General features: G+C 39.1%; 1 protein-coding gene across 2 annotated transcripts; it reads left to right on the forward strand.

The window, feature by feature from the left end:
- Positions 1–1,908: 1,908 nt before the first annotated feature.
- LOC139311155 (small integral membrane protein 10-like protein 3) lies at positions 1,909–8,097 on the forward strand. Of its 2 annotated transcripts, XM_070935510.1 has the most exons (3): positions 1,909–2,166; positions 2,685–2,710; positions 6,613–8,097. In XM_070935510.1, exons 1-3 carry the CDS (start codon positions 1,930–1,932, stop codon positions 6,701–6,703), a joined length of 354 nt encoding a protein of 117 aa, XP_070791611.1. In that variant the 5' UTR covers positions 1,909–1,929; the 3' UTR covers positions 6,704–8,097. The 2 variants fall into 2 exon arrangements, with proteins under 2 accessions (XP_070791611.1, XP_070791612.1); XM_070935511.1 differs by lacking the exon at positions 2,685–2,710.
- Positions 8,098–12,204: the final 4,107 nt, after the last annotated feature.

Consider the following 12,204-nt stretch of genomic DNA (forward strand, 5'->3'; position numbering starts at 1 on the left):
GATATTGTAACATTTTATTAAATTGACACCTTTAATATGATTTATATTTAGTAACTGGTAGCAAGGAACCCGATGTATTCTCTTGTAGCAAGGAACAAGGACACGTGCTACACTATGAAACAGCCATTACCCATGATTCATAATGACAAGACAGTTCTTTTGTTAACTGCTTCCCTATTTAACTGTACTATTGGTTAATCAGTTTTCTAAGGAACTAAGCTTACATTTTACAATAGAAAGTTTAAGAGTTCCATTTAAAAAGAAGCAGTGTTTAGTTTAGGGTAGGTGTCATGCTGGTTAAAACTGGCTAACTGGACTGTTTACATTGCAAAATTCTAACAAGTCTTCCAGGCTGTAAAATTCAGGTCCGGTTTCTTAAATCACCACAATCCTACCCATTGCAAACAGAATAATCATAATCATCTGGTTATTTGAGAATGCAGATACCTGGATCTTATGACAGCAAGAAAGTTGCTATACTATACCTTTTATAATACTTGCAATAAGAGATAATAACGGACATCTTATCATTAATTCCACTAATGGAGACTGGTTCATACCTTTATTACCAAAAGTTACCGCTGCAGTTATATATGCTTTGTTAAATACATGCATTATCTATTAGTATCATTGTAAAAACATGTAGTACCTGTTGGAGGAAGGTCGTCCACTATAAGACTTTTTCACATGATGATATGCATAAAAACCTCAGGAAAGACCAGCTTCTGCAAATCAATTCTGCTTTGTATTAAATAACTTGGATTCTGAAGCCATCGTCCCAAGATTCACACTGTATGCTATGCCTACTATTATCTAGAATTGGGTGGAGAATTTTGCCCCTCTCTAATCTTGACGTGCCTACTGAAAGGTATGATGAAAAATGGGAACTCATATTGTTGGAAACAAATACATATTCCTGTATGTATTTGGGGCATGAAAATCTACATGCGAAGTTTATTGAATGATGTTAAATTCTGATTGCTAAGATTGAGAAAATGATCTATAGCAAGGGATGTCCCATCAGCGTCAATGAAAAACGGCCACTCTGCTCCCTCCCAACCTACAGTAAAGGACCAGAGGGTGGCAAACTCAAATCATCCACAATCCCTTGCCCTTGTTTGCAGCCAGTGTTGTGCACAAAAAATAAAGGGGACACACACACACACACCCTGGCATGATTCCCAAAAGCAGCATAAAGTTAGTAATTGATTGTGTGAATAGGTAGAGAACCATCTGAATCTCTGGGGATGCATCATTCCAGAAGGCAGTAATGTGACAGAGACCTGCTGACTGGTCCCTTAATTCGTTTATATTATTGCTGCTGTTGTTCATTCACTTTGATTCAAGATAAATAGGACGATGGCTGCCAGCTGTGTTTGTTCCAGATCAGAGTTGCAGTCTTAGAGATCTAATATAAGCCATGAGAAATGTCATGCGTGTAATGATGTTGCAACACAAATTATGCAATTTATGAAGTCAGTCACCATTCCATGGACTCCCTTGATTAGTCAATTGCCTGTTGCAAGAGGATGGCATTGGGGGAAAAAAGTTTTGGCTGTCATGGTCTGTCATGGTGAGCAAAGAAACAGATGGAATATAAAACAACAAACCAAAACAAGGTGGTTTTAAGCCCGCCCTAAGATTGAAAGACAAAACACCCAATCCCAGCAAAGCGGAAAGTTCCTTATTAAGCAGAGTGGAAAAGCCGGGGGGGGGAGGGGGAGGAAGAGATGATGATATCATTATAGGAAGCCTTGGATTGGACGAGGTGACGCTCTGCGTCTTGACGTCATGGTTAGCGACAGTGCTAGGGACTTGATTAGCCGTCCGGCCGCGCGGCTTCGTTCCATGGACATCCGGGTCTCTGCGAGTGCGTGCGGAGAAGGCGGAGCCTACGAGGCCTGGCTCGGCAGGTGTGCGCGTCTGTGTATGCGGAGTAAGAGAGGGGGGGGGAGGGCGTCGATGGCGGCGGCGGCGGCGACGTCGGTGTTCCTGTCCTCCTTGGCTACTCGGCTTTCCCAGTCGGCTACCGCCCGCACCTACGGGATCTTTTGCAAAGGGCTGACGCGGACCCTCCTCATCTTCTTCGACTTGGCTTGGAAGCTCCGCATCAATTTCCCTTACCTGTACCTCGTGGCTTCGATGATGTTCAACGTCAGGTTACAGGTGAGCTTTTCTTTGGGGAGGGGGGGAGAGAAAGCATCACCAGAAGAATAAGGGCTCCCCACATGGGTCAGCCTCTGCCAGCTTTAAATTTTATTTTTATAAATTTTATAAATTTTTAAACCTTGCCCAAACGGGTTTATCAGCAAGCTGAGACATTCCTGGGCTCCTATCCCAAGCAAAGGTAACCATAGAGACATGAAATCATGACTTTTAACTGAAATAACCCTGCTTTCTGGGTTTGTGCTGCCTTTTTAACTCGATTTACTGAGTTGACCTTACCTTGTGAGTTCATCCAGCGGACTGATTTATTAACCAATTGAAAGGAGCTTGCATACCAGGCGAAGCCCACCCAAAAACAAACCCAAGGATAAATCTCATCAAAGATAACATGAATGCGATGTGAATGGTAGCTGCTGAGGGTTAAAATGGCCTGGCCTAAATTAGAATGTGGCAAATGTTGCGTGTAATACTTACCTGTACCTACCTCAAAGGTTTTCTGAATTAACTCTGTATTGCAGATTTTCATGATGTACCAAACCAACAGGTAAGTTCCCTTGGAGAATTTCCTGCTACATCCTGAAGTGGAATTAGATTTTTTTAAAAAAAAAATATTATTAACGTGTATTCTGCCCAACCTTAGAGATTCAGTGACTAACAACCAAATCAAAGCACTTAAGACTATAATGCTAGGGTGCATAAACAAAGGGATAGAATCAAGATCACGTGAAGTGTTAATATCACTTTATAATGCCTTGGTAAGGCCACACTTGGAATACTGCATTCAGTTTTGGTCGCCATGATGTAAAAAAGTTATTGAGACTCTAGAAAGAGTGCAGAGAAGAGCAACAAAGATGATTAGGGGATTGGAGGCTAAAACATATGAAGAACAGTTGCTGGAATTGGGTAAATCTAGTTTAATGAAAAAAAGGAGTAGGGGTGATATGATAGCAGTGTTCCAATATCTCAGAGGCTGCCACAAAGAAGAGGGTGTCAACCTATTCTCCAAAGCACCAGAAGGCAGGACAAGAAGCAATGGATGGAAACTAATCAAGGAGAGAAGCAACCTAGAACTAAGAAGGAATTTCCTGACAGAACAATCAGTGGAACAACTTGCCTCCAGAAGTTGTATTCTTTCTATAATTATCACACAGAGAAATAACAGTAATATAAAAGCAGGATGTGACAAAGGGATATATTACAACCCTCTTTTAATTTCCAAATGGGGAGGACTGGGGGTTTAAATCTATTCTCAGCCACAAATACTCTTTGGATAGCTGTGAACCAGGTATTCTTTCTCAGTCCAGTGTACCTCATAAGGTGGTTGTGGTGAGGGAAAAACAACTAAATGGGGGGAAACATATTGGCTACACTGAGAACAGAAGAAACATGAATTTAATTTTTTTAAAAAAACTGGCTGAGGTAGTAAATATAAATAAAGATGTATGCACTCAGTTACACACTCATTTAAGTTCTCAGAATTAGGTTTATAAATTTCTTGGTTTAGTCCAAAGACTAAGAACAGATCTTAAGACAAAATTGGGGTTCAGATTAAGCTTTTTTGGAAAATAAGAGCCCTCCCTCTCTGAGGCCTTTGGAGTTGTGTTCACCAGTACACTGAGCCAAAAAACAGCCAACCCTTGGCTGGCCAATTAGTTTTATGAGTAATTGTATTGTGTAGTTCTAGAAAATTGGATTGAGTAAATGGATATGAATAATGCAGTTTTGTTTTCTATTGCCAATTTTAAAGTGAGAAAAGCAAATGTCACTCATCTCTGTTCTTGAATTTGAACTGTGGCTTACCCAAAATTAATAACATAGATGAGTTAATAGTGAACTCTCCTCTCCTTCCCAATAAATACATTTTCTGAACTCTTAATTATCATTTGTGCAAAACACATTTTGGTTGAACTTTCCAGGTTACACTGATTTGTTCCCAGTTGGGTGATCCTTAGATGATCTTTTAGAACAGGATTTAAATGCTGTGAATACTAAATATCTCGGATGTAATCCTATGAAAGGATTGATTAACCAGCAAATCAGCAGACAATGTTACTCTAGCTTAATAGGCAATCTGTGGCCTTTAGATGTTATATAATTACACACATGCTTTGGCCATGCTTCTAGAACAGGGGTGTCAAACTCTTGGCCCACAGGCCAGATGCATCATGCACTGGCCATGCCCACTCCCATTTTAGCAAAGGGGAAAAGTTGTGATGCATCACGTGATGACAATGTGACGACGCGAGTTTGATACCCCTGTACTAGAAGTACTTGTAATTCATAAACATATGGATTCCTGTAGATTGCCCTACAGTAGATGGTCATATACTGTCAGTTGGTAAAAGGCAGTTCTGTATATCTTACTGATCTTCCCAAAGTTGCTGCACTACTATTTTCTGCATATTTGTTAACAATTGAAGGCAACAGGTGATATTTTATTTGGAGATATGAAACTTGTTACACTGCAGATAGAACTCAGTTTCTTAAAATTGATTTTTCTTCATATATTTTTCCATAATGTATTCTTCCTGTGATGAAAATTGTAACCGATTTTTTTGGTCTGAAAACAAGTCCCTTAAATCTGGATATTTTTAATATTTCATTTAATGTGTTTAAGAAAAGATGTTCCAGAATAATTCTGAAGTGTGACACCACAGATCCCTATGGAGTCTAAACAAGCAATTGTTGGAAGACAATATTCTGGTAGTTAGTTTATTGGATAGTGACAAATGCAGCATTCAACAAAGGGCAAAAGATTTTAAATTGCAACACTCTAATTGTAGCATCAAAGATAAAGAGTACTAGAAGAGAGAAAATTAAGTTTTTGAAGTACAGTTACCTTGTTTTATAAAAAGTTGAATAGTGCATGCTTATTAATGCCGTAGAATATTCTGTATAAAATAAGGCTCACGCTTCAGTTTATTAGTACTGCCGGTCCTCGCTTAATGTACCATTGTTTAGTGACCAAAGTTATGACAATGCTGATCAAGGAGTACTCGCACTAGGTTCTCATACTTGAAACTGTCACAGTGTTTTCACTATGATGTTATTGTGATTCAAACATTGGCAGCAAGGCTTGCTATTAACATCACAACATCCTGCAGTCATGATTGCCATTAGCAACCTTCACTGCCAGTTTCTGACAAGCCTCCTTTCAAAGGAAAAGCCAGCAGGAGATTGCAAAAGGTCATGTGACCATGGGACAATGCAGCTGCATAGGATTTGCCAAGCAACAACTGGAACTGTTGGAATAATTGTAAGTTGGCACAGTCATGTGATGTGCCTTGCAACAGTATTGCTTAGCAATGGAGTTACCCAGTGAAGTAAGGACTATTTGTATATGTTGCTGTATTTCTTTAGATTCTGATTTGTTTTAATCACATTGAATAAGCAGCTTGGTTTACATACCAGAGTAAGCTAAAATTGAACAGATTTCAGAATAGGTTAGATCAGGGGTCTGCAACCTTAAACACTCAAAGAGCCATTTGGACCCGTTTCCCACAGAAAACACCGGGAGCCACAAAACCCTTCCCGTGCCTATTTCTTGAGCGGCCACAAAACTAGCATATGTAGTTGAATTAAATGTTCTGTTTTCTTCTGAAACTTTTCTTGGATTTATCCATGGTTGGCCTACCAGGGGTTGAAAAGCTCAATAAATCGTGTGCCAGCGGGTGTCGCACATTGGCAGCTGTGATGCATATTTTGAGTGACAGGGAGCCGCAGCAGAGGGGTGAAAGAGCCACATGCGGCTCCAGAGCCGCAGGTTGCTTACCCCTGGGTTAGATCAATTGGAGTGTCTTGTTTTATTGAGCCGTAAAATTTAAAAAGGGGGCTATGGTGGTGTTCTCGTGTAGTTGATGGGTTTTTATTTGCTTAAAGCAGTTCTATGAGATAATGATTTGGGTTTACTTTAAATCTGCATACTGTATTATCTATACATTTGCAAATTGATTATAACCAAAATGTATATTTTACTTTTTTCTCTAAAATGGGAATGCCCTTAATCATGAATAGTATCAAAATAATATACAGATAGGAAAACATCAACAAACAAAAAAGTTAATTAAAAAATATTTAAACCATACTGTGCTGAAACAGGATTATAAAAATCATGATTGCATTTGTTGAATCAAATGCAGATTAAATAATATTTTATGGCCTTGGATTCTTTCATCAAATGTTAGTTTAATCTATCCACAGTTCAAAGTAATAACAAACGTATTTGATTCCTCAGATAGGCAACATGAGATCCCAGGGGTGATTCCTGCTTATTTTCATTATTGCAAATTACACTTTATCGTCCTATCCCACGTCAAAGTTTCTGTAATCTAAACAGATCCCTTAAAATGGTTAACTGGTCAGTTCAGTTACAGATAAAGCTATCAGAATTAATTTTATGATTTTAATGATAAAAGTTTACTTACCTGTGTTTTTATTTTCTCGCAGGTTCATATTGAGATTCATTAAATCATGTCTTATGTTGCAACCAGAAAACATTCCACCATTTGCTTTGGATTACTACAATGCAGAGCTTTGAGGACAGGGAAATGATGCCTTTCTCTTTTACCTATATGGCCCCGGAAGAAGATTTGGGACACCATCACCTGCAGCAAAGGACTAACCTAAATCAGCATAAGGAGATCCTTCACTTTCTAAGGGTCCTTTCTTTAGTGAAGAGCTCTCATATGGATAATCATCACTTGCAAAAGGAATCTTTCTCTCTCAAAATTGGGTGCTGCCCTCTGTTTCAAGCTATCCCACTGCCTGGTATTGGTGAAAAAGTCTCATTACATTGGAGCAAAGTGACAGGAAGAATCATCTCATCCAAGGAATCACTTGGTTCACTAGAGAAAGATCTCCTGGAGAAGGTCTTTAGTCCCTTCAATAGTACTATAATAACTGGTTGGTTAGAGAGAGATCATGACTTCATTAGTGAACCAAACAGGTGGAGAACACTATACACTTTGCACGTTTTTGACTGTCAGGGCCCCAGCATAACCAGAAGCAACAACTGTTAGAACTGGAATTAAGGGTTGTTGATGAAATGCACCTTGTGTTATGTGAGATGTTGATTTGCAAGGAATTTCAGTCTTCAGATCTGAAATCCAGCTTGGCTGCTGCATTGGATGAACATCTCGTGTGGCTTTTCTGTGACCAGCATCTGTTTCTCTGATTTACTTCGACCTCATGTCTTTACCCAGGAACTTTGAATATACAGAAATACTTTCCAGTATAAAATATCCAAGCAAGCATCGTCAGATATCTCAGTGGTTGCTAGCTATATGAGCATTAGCACCTCACATCTCTTGTCATGTAATAGTAAATATAAAAAAAAGCAGAATTTGGAAATGGTAGTGATTACTGAATCTGAATCTGCTTATTGAATCTTCCTCACTTGTTATTTTTAACATTTTTCAGAAGCTGAGTACTGGGTGGTTTTATAATACTCTGGACAACCCAAATTTTAACAGCATTAGGGAACTAAACTGGCCCATGGGCCATCAAATTGATTCAATACAACATTCTGGAATCCATTTTGCTATCACTTCTGTGTTAATACCAGCATATTATTGATAGGGTTGAATTTGAACAGTATATGCCTGTGGATTGTTGCCACACGATGCAAGAGCAAACATTTTACAGCTTTTACTATGTATTGCACAGGTGTCAAACGTGCAGCATCACGTTGCTGTCACATGACGTTCCTCCCCTTCATGGAGCTGGAGTGAGTGTGGCCTGCATGTGAGGTATCCGGCCCGCGGGCCACCAGTTTGACACCCTTGATGTATTGCATTCCTACCATGCATATGGGATGCGGGAAGTTTTTCCACTTAACATTTCCTAAAGCATTTCTGAGCCCACCAGAAACATTTTATATATGAGGCAAGCTGAAAGTTTTAAAGGAAATAAAGAAGTGGAAATATTACTGAATTATAGTTTATACTTGGTCCAGCAATACTCATTCTCTTGGGTGCAACGACATGCTAGTTTGGGAGATGGGAATCCAGTCAAACATTCCAAGTAGGTGATCTGAATTGAGGAATGCTGGTTTAGATGCTACAGCATTTTCAGCTGGCCTTTAGACAATGCAAAACACCCTCAAGATAAGGTTTGTAATGTTCTGAAGCCCTAATCTAGTAGCCTTCTGTAAAATGATAGTTGGCTGTATCCAGGTGTATAAGGATAGGCTATGGTGCCTTTTTAGGTACTGTTATAGGAATTAATAAAGAATTGTTACGCATGAGGCAAATATTTTAGAGTCAAAAGCCAAAGACCAGGTTTCTATCATATGAAAGGATGAATTTACCTTCTGATGATGAGGGATGTAGTTTCTCCTATAGAATGTTATAGTCTAAAATATATTTACAGTAGCGTCAGTACTTAAGAAAAGCTGTGTAGGTATTTCCAGCAACCAAAACTTCAGAATTTGGAAGTATAACCTGCAGGACCTATGAATCATAAAACGTCGTAGGTGTGCAGTAGTGTTTGCAGTTGTCCTGCTATCTTGTAGCAAGGGTAGCAGAACATTATGGCCTTTTAAAGATTGATCGCTTTATTATGCAGGTATTCTTGAGACTCTGTGGGCAGCTGATAAAGTGGCTTATGTGCAAAAGTGTGCGCGATAAATTAGCTTATAAAATAACCCAGAACACTGTACTGCAAAGCTAAGGTTAGCTCTTTTCCCTCAATAGGTTGCTGTGAATATCCATTTTAAATGGCAGTGCAATGAAATACATTAGTGAGGTTAGGATTCCAGAGAACAATGTTCTTCTTTCAAGCCAAGGGGGCTTCAACCTAGTTCTTGAACAATACAATTCTTGAATATTTCAAGTTTGCTATTTCTAAAATCTTTTCCACAAGCTTACTGGGATTGTTTGTGTCCTTCTAATATTTTCCACATGTGACTAAAGCATATGCCTAATCACCTAGTGTGTTTTAAAAAAGGATTTTGATGAGAAAGTTAACACAACTCTCTCTTAATCAAGTTCCCTACTTGCCTTGTGTGGAACACCTAAAGAATTGAAACATTCCAGCAGAACAGAAGGACATTTGGATTTTGCAATCCATACCAAGATGCACCACAACTTTGTGTAGCTTGATAAAATTAAGATTTGCATTCAGCCTGTTACTCTGCCATTTGTTTCATATTTTCTAGTGGCAAAATTAACATGCTAACAAGCCAGAATCCAGAGATCTTGGCTGATAAAGCTTGCTTAACGAAATGTCTGCAAGATTATGGCTATTCTGATTTAAATGTAACTATTGCCTAGGTAAAAATCCCCCAAAGTCTGAAAAAGCTTCTATTTATATATTTCAAGGATGAAGTTGAAATTGCCTGACGATCCCCATCCATCATTCTGGACTTTGAATTGGACTGTATTTTCCTTTTAGTAAAGTCTGCACTTTATTCTGAAAGAGGGACTTTTTTTCAGATGTTTTTTGCACTAAAGAATTATTTCATCAACAAGCTGATATAGACATTTTAGAAATACTTTGCTAGGAACGGGGTAGGCAGCAGTGTGTACAAAGAAGGCCTTGTTTTTGCAAAAGTCTGAAGTGGCATAACACTTGGACTATAAATGACTTTTGCTGCATCCCTGTGCAAATATTATTGTGTGTTTTGGTACCGAACTAAATACATTGGGCTATAAGGCCACTACTTATAGTCCTTAGCCCTTAAAAACAGCATGATACGAACAGCATAAGAAATATTTTGTCTTGTTCTAGTCTTATATAGCAAACAAAATATCACTGGCAGGGACTAAGATTGATTACTGTCCATATGTGGATGTTTATATTTTGTGACATCTGTTTCTTTTTAGAGGAGTTGATGTACCAAAGGTATTGGCATTTGAACTTAAGGAATACAACCCATTACAATCTCCCCTTGTTTTAAATGTTAGTTCTAAAAGACATTGGCCAGTACTCAGCTGTCTTCTGAACAGCCACTGAGATCCTGCTGGACAATACTACAGTGAAGTGGTTGAAGACATGCAAAAATGTTCACATTTACCGATTCTCTTTAGCAGTACTTTTTAAAAAACTGTTAAAATATCACATTTAAACTAGGATTGATGCAAATGCTGCTCTGCCTTACGAATGATTACATTCCTTATTGTGGCCAAAAGGCCAGCACCATTGCTTTATGAAATCAGGCATTATCCACAAGGATGCATCCTTTTACACAGCATTTTCACAAGAGGAGCAGTCTCCGTTGATTGTGGCTAATGTTTTCATGATAAAAATGCCTTTACATGGCCTTACATTGAATATGCACCTGTATCCAACTTCATATGTAATGCCAAGATTTGCACACTTGGAATGCTTTGTTTTATCAATAGTCTCTGTTGTAAGGTTTTGTTCATATTTACATGGATGTAGAATTCTGCAAAGTTTCCCTCCCCTCTAACATTATAAGAAGATAATACTGGGGGGAGGCATGTGTGCTTAGGATGCTGAAACTTTCAAGCCTAAAATAATTTATTGTACATGAGTATAAAATCTTTATTAGCCCCTCCTCTTGGTTTAAAGAGAGCAAAGATTGCATTTCTAAATCATGGGTGTTCAAATTTTTGGCTTGCCTGGGCCACATTGAATGAAGAATTGTCTTGGGCTGCATATAAAATAATATAATCAATGTATATAAATCACGTCAAAAATTTACAACCTTGTGGGGCCGCATTACTACTGTCCAGGGTTGCAGGCGGCCTATGGGCCACCAGTTTGACAGGTCTGGACTAAATCTTTTTGTGATGGAATTTGGCAAGTTGTAATTTTTTCTACTCCCTCTGGAGGAAGTAAATCCAGCCAACATCCTATTTGCATTCTTCGTATCTGGTGTATTTCCAGGAACCTTATTAAAACTGCTTGAAGTTCTTTTGTCAGCTGTACCATGTTGAACTGAATATAGGTTTTACTCTGAATTAGCTGGTACGCTTAAAAACTCTTCCAATTATTCAAACCTGAGGGAAGAGTTCCCATACACAGAAAATGTATATTAAATTACAATTCTTGAGTTCCTCGATTTCAGTCTGTAGGCAGTTTTGGAAGTATTGCAAGAAGCAGGTGCAGCTTTTTTTTGCATGTTCTCCACCCAGGTTTCCCCAATCCATGTCAGTTTGGGTGAATTTATGCAATACATTCCAATTTGATACTTTTCAATGTCTCATCACTGCAACTGGCTTTGCTCAGCCTACAGAACCATGATTTTAATTATGGATTATTAATGAACCTACCATTGTCTAGACTGGCAAGACTTGTTAATAAGTCAAGCTGATTTTACAGGTTGCACACACCCAGAGAGTGATTGCTAATTTGTGGCTGGGGCTGTACTTGGTTACAAGCTTTGGAATTTGAGACTGGTTTGAAATTTTCCTAATTAGTAATTACTTGTGGCTGAAAAACAAGCTGAGACCATAAACAGTGGTTTAAAATTAACAATGGTTAGGTTTACAGATAGCAGTAAACTCTGTACTCAGTGCCCATGCTCTCAGACTCACAGGCATCGAGATTCAGTCAACACATTTCCATCCAGTGGCCCTGAGCTTCAGGAGAACCCAGCAGTATCAGTCTGATTAAAGTTACTGAATCCAGCATCTTGCTTACAAGATAGCTTTTCAGATTCAAGATTTTGCATAATCATCGGTTGGGTTGGAACATCATGCTGAGCGAGGGTTTTTAAAATGCTGTTATGTAAGTCAGTGGTCCCCAACCTTTACAGCTTGGCGATCTAGAGTTGTGGGGAGAGAGGGAAACCGTCCTGGCACTTGTGCAGGTTGAGCTCTGTGTGCGTGCCAGCCCGCCACTTAACACAAGTCAAACTGCGCATGTGTGCTGACCAGCTTCCACAGCCTGGTTCTGATCAGGCCTTAGGGACCCCTGATATACCGGTAACTTATAGTAGTTTGTTTCACATAACGGTTTGTTTGTAGCACAAAAGCATGGCAGGTGAACTTACTAGGCCCGCAAAGGATCGTTGTCATCTGATGGCTTTGTGGCAGTCCATGCCTTGGTATGAAATGCTATGGGGGGGGGGGG

Source organism: Pituophis catenifer, unplaced genomic scaffold, assembly GCF_029215685.1.
Source record: "Pituophis catenifer annectens isolate HBS135680 unplaced genomic scaffold, rPitCat1.0.hap2 SCAF_2, whole genome shotgun sequence".
NCBI classification, from domain to species: Eukaryota; Metazoa; Chordata; class Lepidosauria; order Squamata; family Colubridae; genus Pituophis; species Pituophis catenifer.